The sequence below is a fragment of the Coregonus lavaretus genome (genome assembly GCF_964263955.1).
Source record: "Coregonus lavaretus genome assembly, chromosome: 22".
NCBI lineage: Eukaryota > Metazoa > Chordata > Actinopteri > Salmoniformes > Salmonidae > Coregonus > Coregonus lavaretus.
In genome coordinates this window covers 4,930,602-4,950,451 of record NC_140009.1, presented here as the reverse complement: position 1 = coordinate 4,950,451, position 19,850 = coordinate 4,930,602, and the positions used below count along the sequence as shown (strand labels likewise).

Below are 19,850 nucleotides of genomic sequence, written 5' to 3'. Positions count from 1 at the left end.
CCACCATTTCATGCTCTTTTCTCAACAGAAAAAAGGGCGGAGAGAGAGATGAAGGACAATACGTTTCGTAAGTAAAATTACATTCTTCGTAATCATTGTATTTACTTAAGTCTACGTTGTGTACAAAACATTAGGAACACATTAGCTCTTTCCATGACATTGACTGACCTGTTGAATCCAGGTGAAAGCTATGATCCCTTATTGATGTCACTTGTTAAATCCACTTCAATCAGTGTAGATGAAAGGGGAGGAGACAGGTTAAAGAAGGATTTTTAAGCCTTGAGACAACTGAGACATGGATTGTGTATGTGTGCCATTCAGAGGGTGAATTGGCAAGACAAAATATTGAAGTTCCTTTGAACGGGGTTTTGGTAGTAGGTGCCAGGCGCACCGGTTTGAGTGTGTCAAGAACAGCAACGCTGTTGGGTTTTTCACGCTCGGCAGTTTCCCGTGTGTATCAAGAACGGTCCACCACCCAAAGGACATCCAGCCAACTTGACACAACCGTGTGGGAAGCATTGGAGTCAACGTGGGTCAGCTTCGCTGTGGACCCGCTTTCGACACGGTGCCTCAGGGGCCTGAGCCCAGGGGCTTCATCCCCGGTAAGCCGCTGCATTAACCCGGCCCTGCTTGTAGAATCCATGCCCTGACAAATGTAGGCTGTTCTGAGGACAAAAGGGGTGTGCAACTCAATATTAGGAAGGTGTTCCTAATGTTTTGTACACTCAGTGTATTTATTTTTAAGTCTACACTGTATTAGTTCAAGTTTTTAATATTACATTTACTTAAGTCTACACTGTATTAGTTCAAGTTTTTAATATTACATTTACTTAAGTCTACACTGTATTAGTTCAAGTTTTTAATATTACATTTACTTAAGTCTACACTGTATTAGTTCAAGTTTTTAATATTACATTTACTTAAGTCTACACTGTGATATCAGTTAAAGTTTTCAACTATTACTATTATTGATAGTTGTGTCACTTCATCACTTGTAATTATGATGCATTAATTTTCACATTTAAGTTGTCTCTTACCAAGGGTGGAATCAGCTACAGTGGGGACAACAAGTATTTGATACACTGCAGGTTTTCCTACTTACAAAGCATGTAGAGGTCTGTAATTTTTATCATAGGTACACTTCAACTGTGAGAGCTGGAATCTAAAACAAAAATCCAGAAAATCACATTGTATGATTTTTAAGTAATTAATTTGCATTTCTGGATTTTTGTTTTAGATTCCGTCTCTCACAGTTGAAGTGTACTATGATAAAAAATGACAGACCTCTACATGCTTTGTAAGTAGGAAAACCTGCAAAATCGGCAGTGTATCAAATACTTGTTGTCCCCACTGTATATTTCCCTCTCTTTGTGGTAGGTTATATGACATGCATGAGCAAACCTATGCAAAACTGGGACTGGTGTAAAGGACTCTTTGATGATCTTTTCGGTAAGTACTATAGTGTAAAAAAAAATAAAAAATACATGAAGATGGCTAGAAATGAAGGCCCGGAAGAGGGGGAGATGTTTCTTCTGTTTCATGTAGAAGTAGTATAAATACCATTTGTCTGTCTGTAATTAAATGCTGTCTGATTTTACTCTGGTTTAATCTAGCTTCATCACCAAAGAGGAAACGCCAGTACAAAGGTAAGTCATTAAAAAACAAACTTGGCCTGTGCATGATAAGTTAATATTTAGCTTAACAGAATTTCCCTCGCCCCTAAACCTACCCCCTAAATCTTTTTTTCCCCTCAAGACTTCCTCGTCTGTTCAATCCACGGTGTGATTACTGCAACAGCTAAATGCTAACTTGTACGAGGTAATACCCTTTCTGATGAGGAAATTGTTACATTTTCCTTGTCAATGTATTCATTTGTTTTTCTTACTTGGTTTTAGGGGAAAGTTATGCATTCGCAGATTTCCAAAGCAACAGCTGAACCGTGGAAACCCTAGAAAAACTGAATGAAGTATTTTTAATTAATCACCCATGAACGCTAAAAGTTCGATTATGCCTTGAAGATCATTATTTTATTCGTTCTTGTTTATCTTTTTAAAATGTATCTTTTAAAATTGTATTTTATTACATGCACTGATACACAATGAATAAACGTATTATAAATCACAATTAAATGTTCAACTTTGGATGCAATGGGATTGTATTACAAATCCTCAACAAAAACACTTTACATGACTTTACAGCATTTGACCTTTAATTATCTTTTAGTGGGGAAAAGACTGAGTTTACAACCCACTGTATTTAAGTGTCCACAGTATTTTACATTGTCCACAGTATTTTAGTGTCCACAGTATTTTACAGTGTCCACAGTATTCTAGTGTCCACAGTATTTTAATGTTCACAGTATTTTAGTGTCCACAGTATTCTATAGTGTCTACAGTATTTTACAGTGTCCACGGTATTTTAGTGTTCACAGTATTTCAGTGTTCACAGTGTTCTATTGTCAACAGTGTATTACAGTGTTCACAGTATTCTAGTGTCCACAATATTTTACAGTGTCCACAGTATTTTAGTGTTCATAGTATTCTACGGAGTCCACAGTATTGTAGTGTTCACATGATTCTACAGTGTCCACAGTATTTTAGTGTTCACAGTATTTTAGTGTCCACAGCATTTTACACTGTCCACTGTACTCTAGTGTCCACAGTATTTTACAGTTCCCACAGTATTTTAGTGTTCACAGTATTCTAGTGTCGACAGTGTTTGTGTTCACAGTATTCTAATGTGTCCACAGTATTTTAGTGTTCACATTATTGTACAGTGTCCACAGTATTTTAGTGTTCACATTATTCTACAGTGTCCACAGTATTCTATAGTGTCTACAGTATTTTACAGTGTCCACAGTATTTTAGTATCCACAGTATCCTACAGTGTCCACAGTATTCTATAGTGTCTACAGTATTTTAGAGTGTCCACAGTATTTTAGTGTTCACAGTATTCTAGTGTCAGTGTATTACAGTGTTCACTGTATTTTAGTGTTCACAGTATTTTACACTGTCCACTGTACTCTAGTGTCCACAATATTTTACAGTGCCCACAGTATTTTAGTGTTCACAGTATTCTAGTGTCGACAGTGTTTGTGTTCACAGTATTCTAATGTGTCCACAGTATTTTAGTGTTCACATTATTGTACAGTGTCCACAGTATTTTACAGTGTTCACATTATTCTACAGTGTCCACAGTATTTTAGTGTTCACAGTATTTTACAGTGTCCACAGTATTTTAGTGTCCACAGTATCCTACAGTGTCCACAGTATTCTATAGTGTCTACAGTATTTTACAGTGTCCACAGTATTTTAGTGTTCATAGTATTCTACGGAGTCCACAGTATTGTAGTGTTCACATGATTCTACAGTGTCCACAGTATTTTAGTGTTCACAGTATTTTACACTGTCCACTGTACTCTAGTGTCCACAGTATTTTACAGTGCCCACAGTATTTTAGTGTTCACAGTATTCTAGTGTCGACAGTGTTTGTGTTCACAGTATTCTAATGTGTCCACAGTATTTTAGTGTTCACATTATTGTACAGTGTCCACAGTATTTTAGTGTTCACAGTATTTTACAGTGTCCACAGTATTTTAGTGTCCACAGTATCCTACAGTGTCCACAGTATTCTATAGTGTCTACAGTATTTTACAGTGTCCACAGTATTTTAGTGTTCACAGTATTGTCGTGTCAGTGTATTACAGTGTTCACAGCATTCTACAGTGTCCACAGTATTTTAGTGTTCACAGTATTTTACAGTGTCCACAGTATTTTAGTGTCCACAGTATCCTACAGTGTCCACAGTATTCTATAGTGTCTACAGTATTTTACAGTGTCCACAGTATTTTAGTGTCCACAGTATCCTACAGTGTCCACAGTATTCTATAGTGTCTACAGTATTTTAGAGTGTCCACAGTATTTTAGTGTTCACAGTATTCTAGTGTCAGTGTATTACAGTGTTCACTGTATTCTAGTGTCCACAATATTTTAGTGTCCACAGTATTTTAGTGTTCATAGTATTCTACGGAGTCCACAGTATTGTAGTGTTCACATGATTCTACAGTGTCCACAGTATTTTAGTGTTCACAGTATTTTACACTGTCCACTGTACTCTAGTGTCCACAGTATTTTACAGTGGCCACAGTATTTTAGTGTTCACAGTATTCTAGTGTCGACAGTGTTTGTGTTCACAGTATTCGAATGTGTCCACAGTATTTTAGTGTTCACATTATTGTACAGTGTCCACAGTATTTTACAGTGTTCACATTATTCTACAGTGTCCACAGTATTTTAGTGTCCACAGTATCCTACAGTGTCCACAGTATTCTATAGTGTCTACAGTATTTTACAGTGTCCACAGTATTTTAGTGTTCACAGTATTGTCGTGTCAGTGTATTACAGTGTTCACAGCATTCTACAGTGTCCACAGTATTTTAGTGTTCACAGTATTTTACAGTGTCCACAGTATTTTAGTGTCCACAGTATCCTACAGTGTCCACAGTATTCTATAGTGTCTACAGTATTTTACAGTGTCCACAGTATTTTAGTGTCCACAGTATCCTACAGTGTCCACAGTATTCTATAGTGTCTACAGTATTTTAGAGTGTCCACAGTATTTTAGTGTTCACAGTATTCTAGTGTCAGTGTATTACAGTGTTCACTGTATTCTAGTGGCCACAATATTTTACAGTGTCCACAGTATTTTAGTGTTCATAGTATTCTACGGAGTCCACAGTATTGTAGTGTTCACATTATTCTACAGTGTCCACAGTATTTTAGTGTCCACAGTATTTTACAGTGCCCACAGTATTTTTGTGTTTACAGTATTCTTGTGTTCGACAGTGTTTGTGTTCACAGTATTCTAATGTGTCCACAGTATTTTAGTGTTCACATTATTGTACAGTGTCCACAGTATTTTACAGTGTTCACATTATTGTACAGTGTCCACAGTATTTGTGTTCACAGTATTTTACAGTGTCCACAGTATTTTAGTGTCCACAGTATCCTACAGTGTCCACAGTATTCTATAGTGTCTACAGTATTTTACAGTGTCCACAGTATTTTAGTGTTCACAGTATTGTCGTGTCAGTGTATTACAGTGTTCACAGCATTCTACAGTGTCCACAGTATTTTAGTGTTAACAGTATTTTACAGTGTCCACAGTATTTTAGTGTCCACAGTATCCTATAGTGTCTACAGTATTTTACAGTGTCCACAGTATTTTAGTGTCCACAGTATCCTACAGTGTCCACAGTATTCTATAGTGTCTACAGTATTTTAGAGTGTCCACAGTATTTTAGTGTTCACAGTATTCTAGTGTCAGTGTATTACAGTGTTCACTGTATTCTAGTGTCCACAATATTTTACAGTGTCCACAGTATTTTAGTGTTCATAGTATTCTACGGAGTCCACATTATTGTAGTGTTCACATGATTCTACAGTGTCCACAGTATTTTAGTGTTCACAGTATTTTACACTGTCCACTGTACTCTAGTGTCCACAGTATTTTACAGTGCCCACAGTATTTTAGTGTTCACAGTATTCTAGTGTCGACAGTGTTTGTGTTCACAGTATTCTAATGTGTCCACAGTATTTTAGTGTTCACATTATTGTACAGTGTCCACAGTATTTTACAGTGTTCACATTATTCTAGTGTCCACAGTATTTTAGTGTTCACAGTATTTTACAGTGTCCACAGTATTTTAGTGTCCACAGTATCCTACAGTGTCCACAGTATTCTATAGTGTCTACAGTATTTTACAGTGTCCACAGTATTTTAGTGTTCACAGTATTGTAGTGTCAGTGTATTACAGTGTTCACAGCATTCTACAGTGTCCACAGTATGTTAGTGTTCACAGTATTTTACAGTGTCCACAGTATTTTAGTGTCCACAGTATCCTACAGTGTCCACAGTATTCTATAGTGTCTACAGTATTTTACAGTGTCCACAGTATTTTAGTGTTCACAGTATTTTACAGTGTCCACAGTATGCTAGTGTCCACAGTATTTCAGTGTCCACAGTATTTCAGTGTCCACAGTCCACTCCAAACAATGTTGATGCAAGTTGTTAAGAGGATGTTATGGTAATCAGATAAACTGTATTTGGTAAGGGTTAATAGACTATCACTAATATGTACCCTTCAAAAATACTACTGTACACAAAGTACACTATTGTAATAATCTCAGTCTGGCATAGTGAAAACATTATGTACGTGTAGTTTTGTACTGAGAGTGTGAAGTGAGAAACTGTGAGGACATCCAGTTGACATTTTCAGCACCTTTTACTGTATACCACCAAGTGAAATACAGAACACCACGAAACCATCACATCCAGTCCATCTTTTCCAAACAGATTACTGTAGTTTTACGGTACAACGACACCATTTGAAACAATGAACCGAACACTTATTGATGCGATTTTATTGAGCCACTAAGTCAAATAAGCATTCACGTTGTCATTATATTGTAAAAAGGTGACCATGTTCTTTAACAAACACAATATACAGATTAACCTGTATTTGTCATGGAAAATAGTATGATACATTACTCAGTGATAATTCTATTAAACTTCAAAATCACCATGCGCTAGTGAATGAATAAACAGGAACTATCATGATGACTAACTCTAGCTTTGCCTTCACCTTATTTCCCTTCATTAGCGTAAAATGAAATAACCTGTAGCCAAAGACAGTGGTGGATCTTTGGACGTTCAACACGGATAAGCATCAGAGAAACAGTGATAACAATAAAAATACATTAAATAATTTAGTTTAACAGTGCTCTTCTATTCAGATGACCTGTTTACCTTGTATGCTAACAGAAACTAAAGTTCTCCTCAGATATGGAGTTGTCCTAGCCTGATTCCCAGATCTGTTTGTGTCGTGATGCCTCATAACTCAAAAACGGCAGCAATGGAGTTGGCAATACAGCACAAACCAATCTGGGATTCAGGCTAGAATTGTCCTGTCATAAAGTACCACAATTCTTGAGAGCGTAACTTCTTCTGAACACCTTAACATACCTCCATTAAAATAAAAAAAATTACGTGAGAGTCCCAAATGCCACCCTATTCCCTATTTAGTGCACTACTTCTGGGCCCTACCCTGGTCAAAAGTAGTGCACTAAATAGAGGTTCAGGTCTTTGGATAACAGTAAAACCTGCTTTCAAATTCCCTCAAGAGAAACCAACAGTCTCTATATCCGTCTGTCCACAACATTTCACGATTGTCTCTTTTTCTACGCCCAACGTGCCTTGGGGTATAGCTTCCATCTTGGATGGGCCGACCAAAACAAGTTGACGTCATTGGTCACTGCGAGGAGTCTCCCATCAGGTGGACAATGAGTTCATAGGTGGAGAGGACGATGGCTGTGTTGGGGATCTGTCTGATGAGCTGTGGAACGAGTCCTCTGTAAAAAGCAGCGTAGCCCTCCTCCACTGCAACCAACCGTGCCGTCTGGAAGAAGTACTGGTATTTGCTGCCCTCTTCTCGCAGCCTTGTCCGAATCACCTCTGATGAAGGGAAGGATAGATAGAGGGGGAGAAATGAAGAAAGACGCGTTAAGAGTTAGAAAGTGATTTTGAATGCAGTTTACAGAGTATTTGACCAAAGATGGAAGGAATGTGTGGACTTTTTGTGAAGTCCAGTTTTATCTAAAGGCTGCTCAGTCAAAAAGGTCAAGTCTGTAGCTTTCTGGGCGACCCGACCAAATTCACAAAGAAATGTGAGTTATAGATCTGTCACTCTCATTGAAAGCAAGTCTGATAAGCGGTAGATCCATTCTATGTGCGCTATTTCTATCCTTCCCGTTCTGAAGTTAAGCTTTTGAGTCTTTAGTTTCAGTTTTGTACACCGGCTTCAAACAGCTGAAAATGTGATGTTTTGGGTTATTGAAAAGAGATTTCACAGGGGTTTAGATTTTACAATGATTCTCTACACTCTCCATTCCTTGTTTTGTCACAAACTGAAATTAGGCGAACATGATAGAATTTTAGCAACCAGGTGATTTCTACATATTGCTCCTTTAATAATGAGTCATGACGTGTTATTCCACAGTAGACGTGGACGGCAGTTGATTGGGCCGTTGTCATTTAACAGCTGTGGATTGGCCTCCTACGTCAATGTGCATTTTGGTCGTTGAGGTGTGGTATGACAAGTTAAATATCCTAACATTTTAAAATGTATTTAATACCCATTAACCCCATGCTTACCGTGTGGGTAGGCTATGCAGGAAGCACAGCCCTTAGCGAAAGCAGCTGCCATCATCAGGCCTAGGAAGTCCGACGCCCCTTTTTCTGTGTCGCTGTTTGGCGACGTGAAGCGCGCTTCGTTCAGGCGTTTCTTCAGCGTCTCGTAGATGAGGAAACAGATCATGGTCTCGGAGATGCCAGCGTAGGACGCCGTCAGCCCCCGGTAGAAACCTCTCACGCCCTCAGTCTTGTAAACGTAACGGGCACACTGCAGCGCGTTCGTCTTCTTCTCACCTCGCGCCCTGGAGAAAAGAGAGAGAGAGAGAGAGAAATGATCGGAGTTTAGATTAGAATGAAAGAAAAACATTTTTCCAGTAGGAACTTAATTTGTGGAAAACGGAAGAAAACTGTCCAAAACAGAGTGAAACAGAGAGGTACTATTTGATCCAATAAGAAATACTTTTTTTTGCTACAGTTTGCTATGGTGTGCCCTATTGTACATGACCAGGGCTAGAGGTGTCAGGGTCACATGACCAGGGTTAGAGGTGTCAGGGTCACATGACCAGGGCTAGAGGTGTCAGGGTCACATGACCAGGGCTAGAGGTGTCAGGGTCACATGACCAGGGCTAGAGGTGTCAGGGTCACATGACCAGGGCTAGAGGTGTCAGGGTCACATGACCAGGGCTAGAGGTGTCAGGGTCACATGACCAGGGCTAGAGGTGTCAGGGTCACATGACCAGGGCTAGAGGTGTCAGGGTCACATGACCAGGGCTAGAGGTGTCAGGGTCACATGACCAGGGCTAGAGGTGTCAGGGTCACATGACCAGGGCTAGAGGTGTCAGGGTCACATGACCAGGGCTAGAGGTGTCAGGGTCACAACAGCCAGTCAACACCTCACCTCACCTCTCCAGACAGTCAGTACACCTCACCTCTCCAGACAGTCAGTACACCTCACCTCTCCAGACAGTCAGTACACCTCACCTCTCCAGACAGTCAGTACACCTCACCTCTCCAGACAGTCAGTACACCTCACCTCTCCAGACAGTCAGTACACCTCACCTCACCTCACCAGACAGTCAGTATACCTCACCTCACCTCTCCAGACAGTCAGTATACCTCACCTCACCTCTCCAGACAGTCAGTACATCTCACCTCTCCAGACAGTCAGTACACCTCACCTCACCTCTCCAGACAGTCAGTATACCTCACCTCACCTCTCCAGACAGTCAGTACACCTCACCTCTCCAGACAGTCAGTACACCTCACCTCACCTCTCCAGACAGTCAGTATACCTCACCTCACCTCTCCAGACAGTCAGTACACCTCACCTCACCTCACCTCTCCAGACAGTCAGTACACCTCACCTCACCTCTCCAGACAGTCAGTATACCTCACCTCACCTCTCCAGACAGTCAGTACACCTCACCTCTCCAGACAGTCAGTACACCTCACCTCACCTCACCAGACAGTCAGTATACCTCACCTCACCTCTCCAGACAGTCAGTACACCTCACCTCTCCAGACAGTCAGTACACCTCACCTCTCCAGACAGTCAGTATACCTCACCTCACCTCTCCAGACAGTCAGTACACCTCACCTCTCCAGACAGTCAGTACACCTCACCTCTCCAGACAGTCAGTACACCTCACCTCACCAGACAGTCAGTACACCTCACCTCTCCAGACAGTCAGTACACCTCACCTCACCTCTCCAGACAGTCAGTACACCTCACCTCACCTCTCCAGACAGTCAGTATACCTCACCTCACCTCTCCAGACAGTCAGTACACCTCACCTCTCCAGACAGTCAGTACACCTCACCTCTCCAGACAGTCAGTACACCTCACCTCACCTCTCCAGACAGTCAGTACACCTCACCTCACCTCTCCAGACAGTCAGTACACCTCACCTCACCAGACAGTCAGTACACCTCACCTCTCCAGACAGTCAGTACACCTCACCTCTCCAGACAGTCAGTACACCTCACCTCACCAGACAGTCAGTACACCTCACCTCACCTCTCCAGACAGTCAGTACACCTCACCTCTCCAGACAGTCAGTACACCTCACCTCACCAGACAGTCAGTACACCTCTCCAGACAGTCAGTACACCTCACCTCTCCAGACAGTCAGTACACCTCACCTCTCCAGACAGTCAGTACACCTCACCTCACCAGACAGTCAGTACACCTCACCTCTCCAGACAGTCAGTATACCTCAGACTCCAGTCAAATAGGTCACAGGACGAGACGGGGGGGGGGGGTATCTCTCAAACAATACATCCTATATTTTTACGTCCACTGTTACTTTTTCCATTCTCAAATATACATTTCAGTACATCCTTTCAGCTTGTTAATACATTCCAAAATATATTTTAGAAGAACATTATTCATTTTTCCTCCAGCGATTAACACTAGTTCCAGTGTCTAGCTATATGGACAAGACTGGAGGGTAAATAGGACTCTAGGTCACCTTGTAACTGACCCCACGCGGTCCCAAATGGCACCCTATTCCCTACACAGTGCACTACTTTTGAACAGGGCCCTGGCCAAAAAGAAGCGCACTACATAGGGAATAGAGCGCCATTTGGTCCGCATCCTGTTAATATAGCCTCTTCCTCCAACGCAGCCTAATGCGTCAGCAGCTGGGGTATTTATGGACCTGCCTGGGTCACATGTTAAACCATGCGCACTGCGTAACCCGAGGACAGCACTGCAGCTAAGAGGGGGGGGGGGGGGCCCGGGTCAAAGGTCACATTACATGTGGTGGTGTCTGGTGATAGAACTGCAATTAAAATACAGTAACCCTTAAAAAGAATAGCTCCATGTTCTGCACCATTAATAGAGGACTAACTCTTTGAAGGTGTCTGCATTTAAAATATGTAATCAAAAGCGTTTAAAAAAAGGAGAGATGTATGAACAATAGATGAACAGGTTGGGAATGAAGTACATAATAATAGAATACCTTCTCTCCAGCTGCATCCTCGTCTTAACCATCCAGACGGGGTTCATTAGGGAGTTTGTAACAAAGGCTGAAACAGGAAATAGAAACAGAGAGTTTCATGTCATATCACTGGATGGAGCAGGAAAGAGGGACAAGAGAGAGAGAGAGAGACAGAATTAATTGTATATCTTTGGATGAGAGTTCAGAGAAAGAACAAATTGTCAGGGAGGTCAAATCCTCCAGGATTCCTGACAGAGCAGAAATTCAAATTATACAACACATTTTATATAGTTATATAACATAATATATATACACACACACACCCCCGAAAGTATGTGGACACCCGCTCGTCGTACATCTCATTCCAAAATCATGGGCATTAATATGGAGTTGGTCCCCCCTTTGCTGCTATAACAGCCTCCACTCTTCTGGGAAGGCTTTCCACTAGATGTTGGCGCATTGCTGTGGGGACTTGCTTCCATTCAGCCACAAGAGCATTAGTGAGGTCGGGCACTGATGTTGGGCGATTAGGCCTGGCTCGCAGTCGGCCTTCCAATTCATCCCAAAGGTGTTTGATGGGGTTGAGGTCAGGGCTCTGTGCAGGCCAGTCAAGTTCTTCTACACCAATCTCGACAAACCATTTCTGTATGGACCTTGCTTTGTGCACAGGTGCATTGTCATGCTGAAACAGGAAAGGGCCTTCCCCAAACTGTTGCCACAAAGTTGGAAGCACAGAATCGTCTAGAATGTCGTTGTATGCTGTAGAGTTAAGATTTCCCTTCACTGGAACTAAGGGGCCTAGACCGAGTTCAATGGCAGCGAGCTTTACACCACTCCAGCCGACACTTAGCATTGCGCATGGTGATCTTAGGCTTTTGTGCGGCTGCTCTGCTATGGAGACCCATTTCATGAAGCTCCCGACGAACAGTTCTTGTGCTGACGTTGCTTCCAGAGGCAGTTTGCAACTGAGGACAGACGATTTTTACACTCTACATGCTTCAGCAGTCTGCGGTCCATTCTGTGAGCTTGTACGGCCTACCACTTCACGGCTGAGCCGTTGTTGCTCCTAGACGTTTCCACTTCACAATAACAGCACTTACCGTTGACCGGGGCAGCTCTAGCAGGGCAGAAATTTGACGAACTGACTTGTTGGAACACTGATCTCTTCAGTAAGGCCATTCTACTGCCAAAATGTGTCTATGGAGATTGCATGGCTGTGTGCTCGATTTTATACACCTGTCAGCAACGGGTGTGTCTGAAATAGCCGAATCAACTCATTTGAAGGGGTGTCCACATACTTTTGTGTGTGTGTAAAAACAGTACCAGTCAAATGTTTGGACACACCTACTCATTCAAGGGTTTTTCTTTATTTTCTACATTGTAGAATAATAGTGAAGACATCAAAACTATGAAATAACACATATGGAATCACGTAGTAACCAAAAAAGTGTTGAACAAATACAATTTATCTTTTATATTTGAGATTCTTCAAATAGCCACCCTTTGCCTTGATGACAGCTTGGCACACTCTTGGCATTCTCTCAACCAGCTTCATGAGGAAGGTATAACAACCATTTCCATAAAGTAGAAGGTATAGTGCTTCCACAGACACAGGGCTCTACGTCACAGGGCTCTACGTCACAGGGCTCTACGTCACAGGGCTCTACGTCCTCTACACAGGGTTCTACTTCCTCTACACAGGGTTCTACGTCACAGGGCTCTACGTCCTCTACACAGGGCTCTACGTCCTCTACACAGGGCTCTACGTCCTCTACACAGGGCTCTACGTCCTCTACACAGGGCTCTACGTCCTCTACACAGGGCTCTACGTCCTCTACACAGGGCTCTACGTCCTCTACACAGGGCTCTACGTCACAGGACTCTACGTCCTCTACGTCCTCTACACAGGGCTCTACTTCCTCTACACAGGGCTCTACGTCCTCTACACAGGGCTCTACATCCTCTACACAGGGCTCTACGTCCTCTCCACAGGGCTCTACGTCCTCTCCACAGGGCTCTACGTCCTCTACACAGGGCTCTACGTCACAGGGCTCTACGTCCTCTACACAGGGCTCTACGTCCTCTCCACAGGGCTCTACGTCCTCTACACAGGGCTCTACGTCCTCTACGTCACAGGGCTCTACGTCCTCTACACAGGGCTCTACGTCCTCTACACAGGGCTCTACGTCCTCTCCACAGGGCTCTACGTCCTCTACACAGGGCTCTACGTCACAGGGCTCTACGTCCTCTACACAGGGCTCTACGTCCTCTACACAGGGCTCTACGTCCTCTACACAGGGCTCTACGTCCTCTCCACAGGGCTCTACGTCCTCTCCACAGGGCTCTACGTCCTCTACACAGGGCTCTACGTCCTCTACACAGGGCTCTACGTCCTCTCCACAGGGCTCTACGTCCTCTACGTCCTCTACACAGGGCTCTACGTCCTCTACACAGGGCTCTACGTCACAGGGCTCTACGTCCTCTACACAGGGCTCTACGTCACAGGGCTCTACGTCCTCTACACAGGGCTCTACGTCCTCTCCACAGGGCTCTATGTCCTCTACACAGGGCTCTACGTCCTCTACACAGGGCTCTACGTCCTCTACACAGGGCTCTACGTCCTCTACACAGGGCTCTACGTCCTCTCCACAGGGCTCTATGTCCTCTACGTCCTCTCCACAGGGCTCTACGTCCTCTACGTCCTCTACACAGGGCTCTACGTCCTCTACACAGGGCTCTACTTCCTCTACACAGGGCTCTACGTCCTCTCCACAGGGCTCTACGTCCTCTACACAGGGCTCTACGTCCTCTACACAGGGCTCTACGTCCTCTACACAGGGCTCTACGTCCTCTACACAGGGCTCTACGTCCTCTACACAGGGCTCTACGTCCTCTACACAGGGCTCTACGTCCTCTACGTCCTCTACACAGGGCTCTACGTCCTCTCCACAGGGCTCTACGTCCTCTACGTCCTCTCCACAGGGCTCTACGTCCTCTCCACAGGGCTCTACGTCCTCTACGTCCTCTCCACAGGGCTCTACGTCCTCTACACAGGGCTCTACGTCACAGGGCTCTACGTCCTCTCCACAGGGCTCTACGTCCTCTACACAGGGCTCTACGTCCTCTCCACAGGGCTCTACGTCCTCTCCACAGGGCTCTACGTCCTCTACGTCCTCTCCACAGGGCTCTACGTCCTCTACACAGGGCTCTACGTCACAGGGCTCTACGTCCTCTACACAGGGCTCTACGTCCTCTCCACAGGGCTCTACGTCCTCTACGTCCTCTCCACAGGGCTCTACGTCCTCTCCACAGGGCTCTACGTCCTCTACGTCCTCTACACAGGGCTCTACGTCCTCTCCACAGGGCTCTACGTCCTCTCCACAGGGCTCTACACAGGGCTCTACGTCCTCTACACAGGGCTCTACGTCCTCTACACAGGGCTCTACGTCCTCTACACAGGGCTCTACGTCCTCTACGTCCTCTCCACAGGGCTCTACGTCCTCTACGTCCTCTCCACAGGGCTCTACGTCCTCTCCACAGGGCTCTACGTCCTCTACGTCCTCTCCACAGGGCTCTACGTCCTCTCCACAGGGCTCTATGGTTCTATGTGGTCTGCTTTAGACTGGGTCTCACCTGCGAAGCCAGCGGAGGACATGTGCACCACTCCACTGTTAGGGACGAAGACGCCATTGAACGTCTCTTTCGACTTTTTGTAGGCAGCAAAATAAATAGCTCTGCAAAGACAAAAGGAGGGAGATGAGAAAATTAAAAATGACAATTGGTGAATGAATTAATAAATAATGTACCCATCTTTGTGTGTACCCAAGTGTGTGTGTGTGTGTGTGTTTTCTAACTGCAGTGTGTGTTTTTTGTGACGTCCCGTTTCCAGGAGCTGCCTGATGCCTGTGCTGTGAAGTGGTAACAGCAGCTTTTGACAGAGCCAGCTAAGCCTGCTGGGTGTGAGTCCTGTCCAGAGCAGTCGCATTTCTTTCTGCCATGCATTTGGAACAGCCCATCCCATACAGTGTGTGTGTGTGTGTGTGTGTGTGTGTGTGTGTGTGTGTGTGTGTGTGTGTGTGTGTGTGTGTGTGTGTGTGTGTGTGTGTGTGTGTGTGTCACAGGCAGCAGCAGAATGGGCTGAATGAGAACGGAGGCAGGCCAGGGGGTCTACAGAGAGAGAGATGGGTCTGGTGCTAGTGCTATTCTCATTCTGAATGGAGACGGAGGGTTAGATGGCTGATCCTTAGTGGGGACTGTGTCCTATGTAGTGTCTATAAACCCTGGGGTGGAAAAGGGCTCAGGCACCAAGTCGGCGTCACCCTGTTAACTTCATTACAGTGAAGGGTGGGCCTGAAGCGGTGTTCTTTGCTTGTGTGTGTGTGTGTGTGTGTGTGTGTGTGTGTGTGTGTGTGTCTATGTGTTTCCCCCTTTGTCAGTGTACAGTATGACCAACCATGTCTGCCTTTCCAATCATTTCTCCCTCCATGAATGAAAATAAGGATTCCATGAAACATTGACTGTTGGTTGATTTGTTGGTAAATGTTTACATTACCAAGGGCGAAGGTCTTAAATGGATGTCAACTGTTATCCCTAGAAAAATCAACAGACTACAGCAACTCTGTCACTTATAAAAGCAGGGTCGTGTTCATTAGGGCAAAGCGTAGCAAAAACATTTTGCAACGGAAAACAAAAGCAAGCATTTCTTATTGGACAAGTTCAGATAGAACCTCAACATTTTTATTCAATTTTGTGCCTACTGAACAGGCCCCTGCTTTGTTCTCGTCCACTTCACTGTTCTGCTCTGCTGCCATACTATCACCCCAGATATTACCGGAGCTGCCATCCAATCACCCCAGATATTACCGGAGCTGCCATCCAATCACCCCAGACATTACCGGAGCTGCCATACTATCACCCCAGATATTACCGGAGCTGCCATCCTATCACCCCAGATATTACCGGAGCTGCCATCCAATCACCCCAGACATTACCGGAGCTGCCATCCAATCACCACAGATATTACTGGAGCTGCCATCCTATCACCCCAGATATTACCGGAGCTGCCATCCAATCACCCCAGACATTACCGGAGCTGCCATCCAATCACCCCAGACATTACCGGAGCTGCCATCCAATCACCCCAGATATTACCGGAGCTGCCATCCAATCACCCCAGATATTACCGGAGCTGCCATCCAATCACCCCAGATATTACCGGAGCTGCCATCCAATCACCACAGACATTACCGGAGCTGCCATCCAATCACCCCAGACATTACCGGAGCTGCCATCCAATCACCCCAGACATTACCGGAGCTGCCATCCAATCACCCCAGATATTACCGGAGCTGCCATCCAATCACCCCAGACATTACCGGAGCTGCCATCCAATCACCCCAGACATTACCGGAGCTGCCATCCAATCACCCCAGACATTACCGGAGCTGCCATCCAATCACCCCAGACATTACCGGAGCTGCCATCCAATCACCACAGACATTAGTGAGTGGAGGATTGGTGACTCAACATTACTGATAATAATAATAAATAATAATAATATGCCATTTAGCAGACGCTTTTATCCAAAGCGACTTACAGTCATGCGTGCATACATTTTTTTGTGTATGGGTGGTCCCAGGGATCGAACCCACTACCCTGGCGTTACAAGCGCCGTGCTCTACCAGCTGAGCTACAGAGGACCACATTACACCACATGCTCAAGTTAGAGGAAAGAACACATTCAAGGTGCCACACTGCTCCAGTAGACTATTGGCCTTCCATTTTAGAAAGGCAAACGGTTTCCCCATATCCTTTAGGAGATAGTTAGTTTAGAAGAAGAAGAAAATACTCTGGGGTTAGGGGTTAGGGTTAGGAGTTAGGGGTTAATGGTTGGGGTTAGGGGTTAAATGGTTAGGGTTAAGGGGTTAGGGTTAGGGGTTAGGGTTAGGGGTTAATGGTTAGGGGTAGGGGTTAATGGTTAGGGGTTAGGGGTTAATGGTTAGGGGTTAATGGTTAGGGGTTAGGGGTTAATGGTTAGGGGTTAATGGTTAGGGTAATCTGGGGCTTTTGCATCAACACACTGGATCAACCACCTTATTAGGAAACGGTCTTAAACAACTGGGCAGTAACAATATCTTCACTCTAACATCTGTCAGTTGAGATGTGATGTTAAGGGTCTGGGCACACACAGGAAGCTATCAAAACACATCCACACCCAAACATTACTTCCCCCAAATCCACCCTGTTAAAAGCAGTCAGTGTATAATGTAGACCGCAGAGTGGGCTTACCTTGATGGGGCCACCCCGACAAGATTTGGACCCAGTCCCCGGAAGAGCGACCGTGGTCCCTCTTTTTCTAGAATGGACCTACAAATGGGAAGAAGAAAAAAAATAATAATAATAATAATAATTTACATCAAACTTTTATTTCTAAAATGTTATTCCCATTGTGATAAATATCTTCTGCAGAAGATACTTGCTTAGTTTGTTCCCTAAAATTCAATTTAAAAAAAACGTTAATGTTTGACTGAATGAGAAGCACATCTATTTATCCATGACTTGTTGATGTGTATTCAGCAGTAGGGACAACCGTGGTAGGGTTAGGGTTAAACGCAGCCAGGGCAATGTCAGGTTAACTGAAACTCAGTGTACAAATGTTCCCAGCTATCTCCTTCAATTATCCTCAGCGTTGACCCCTACCCTCTAACAGACGTCACACACCCCAACCCCATTGCAGTTTGTTTTGGCCACTCCCCTACCTTCTTTCTGTACCCATCGAAACTGGAAATGCACTGTGAACCCAGTCTCCTCTGGGGGATTGACTCATATCACACACACACACACACACACACACACACACAGGTATCGTTCTCTCTCACACACACACACACACACACACACACACACACACACACACAGGTATCGTTCTCTCTCACACACACACACACACACAGGTATCGTTCTCTCTCACACACACACACACACACACACAGGTATCGTTCTCTCTCACACACACACACACACACACACACACACACACACACAGGTATCGTTCTCTCTCACACACACACACACACACACACAGGTATCGTTCTCTCTCACACACACACACACACACACACACACACACACACAGGTATCGTTCTCTCTCACACACACACACACACACACACACAGGTATCGTTCTCTCTCTCTCACACACACACACACACACACACACACAGGTATTGTTCTCTCTCACACACACACACACAGGTATCGTTCTCTCTCTCACACACACACACACACACACACACACACACACACAGGTATCGTTCTCTTTTACACACACACACACACACACACACACACACACACAGGTATCGTTCTCTCTCACACACACACACACACTTACGACGAGAGAATGACCTTTATTCCAGCAGCAGACAAACCGGTATGAGCCAGGTGGGTGGACACACAACAGGTCAGCTAATGCGTACGTTACGGTATCTGCTGTGAAGCGGTTTTCTCGCACGCTTTTGTTTTTCCCCCTCACTGTAACTATGTCATTTTATTCAAATTAGGCCTAAAAAATAAATAAAAAAACACCCTTCAGGCCAAGTCAATAAAGCAAAATGTTTCTAGGCGGCATGGTACGGACTTACAGAGCTAGTTGCCGTGGGGAGAACAAGTATTTGATACACTGCCGATTTTGCAGGTTTTCCTACTTACAAAGCATGTAGAGGTCTATCATTTTTATCATAGGTACACTTCAACTGTGAGAGACGGAATCTAAAACAAAAATCCAGAAAATCACATTGTACGATTTTTAAGTAATTCATTTGCATTTTATTGCATGACATAAGTATTTGATCACCTACCAACCAGTAAGAATTCCGGCTCTCACAGACCTGTTAGTTTTTCTTTAAGAAGCCCTCCTGTTCACCACTCATTACCTGTATTAACTGCACCTGTTTGAACTCGTTACCTGTATAAAAGACACCTGTCCACACACTCAATCAAACAGACTCCAACCTCTCCACAATGGCCAAGACCAGAGAGCTGTGTAAGGACATCAGGGATAAAATTGTAGACCTGCACAAGGCTGTGATGGGCTACAGGACAATAGGCAAACAGCTTGGTGAGAAGGCAACAACTGGAAGAAAATGGAAGAAGTTCAAGATGACGGTCAATCACCCTCGGTCTGGGGCTCCATGCAAGATCTCACCTCGTGGGGCATCAATGATCATGAGGAAGGTGAGGGATCAGCCCAGAACTATACAGCAGGACCTGGTCAATGACCTGAAGAGAGCTGGGACCACAGTCTCAAAGAAAACCATTAGTAACACACTACGCCATCATGGATTAAAATCCTGCAGCGCACGCAAGGTCCCCCTGCTCAAGCCAGCGCATGTCCAGGCCCATCTGAAGTTTGCCAATGACCATCTGGATGATCCAGAGAAGGAATGGGAGAAGGTCATGTGGTCTGATGAGACAAAAATAGAGCTTTTTGGTCTAAACTCCACTCGCCGTGTTTGGAGGAAGAAGAAGGATGAGTACAACCCCAAGAACACCATCCCAACCGTGAAGCATGGAGGTGGAAACATCATTCTTTGGGGATGGTTTTCTGCAAAGGGGACAGGACGACTGCACCGTATTGAGGGGAGGATGGATGGGGCCATGTATCGCGAGATCTTGGCCAACAACCTCCTTCCCTCAGTAAGAGCATTGAAGATGGGT

At 44.5% G+C, this 19,850-nt stretch overlaps 2 protein-coding genes and 1 long non-coding RNA gene across 3 annotated transcripts in view; 2 read left to right on the top strand and 1 right to left on the bottom strand.

The window, feature by feature from the left end:
• LOC311149472 (uncharacterized protein) overlaps positions 1 to 19,850 on the top strand; it is a gene marked incomplete at both ends in the record, with an annotated part of 790,865 nt that overhangs the window by 671,434 nt on the left and 99,581 nt on the right. The window lies entirely within an intron of this gene.
• On the top strand, positions 27 to 2,122 carry LOC311149821. Its single transcript, XR_014615057.1, has 5 exons — positions 27 to 67; positions 1,378 to 1,449; positions 1,614 to 1,646; positions 1,756 to 1,818; positions 1,896 to 2,122. It is a non-coding gene; the product is annotated as an uncharacterized lncRNA (long non-coding RNA).
• LOC311149743 (solute carrier family 25 member 33) overlaps positions 6,406 to 19,850 on the bottom strand; it is a 29,145-nt gene continuing 15,700 nt past the window's right edge. The window contains exons 3-7 of the mRNA XM_084186955.1: positions 17,421 to 17,498; positions 14,766 to 14,866; positions 11,154 to 11,220; positions 8,212 to 8,492; positions 6,406 to 7,512 (exon numbers count right to left, since the gene is read on the bottom strand). Of these exons, the coding sequence (XP_084043081.1) occupies positions 7,310 to 7,512; positions 8,212 to 8,492; positions 11,154 to 11,220; positions 14,766 to 14,866; positions 17,421 to 17,498 (730 nt within the window). The 3' untranslated portion in view covers positions 6,406 to 7,309. The remainder of the gene's footprint in view (positions 7,513 to 8,211; positions 8,493 to 11,153; positions 11,221 to 14,765; positions 14,867 to 17,420; positions 17,499 to 19,850) is intronic.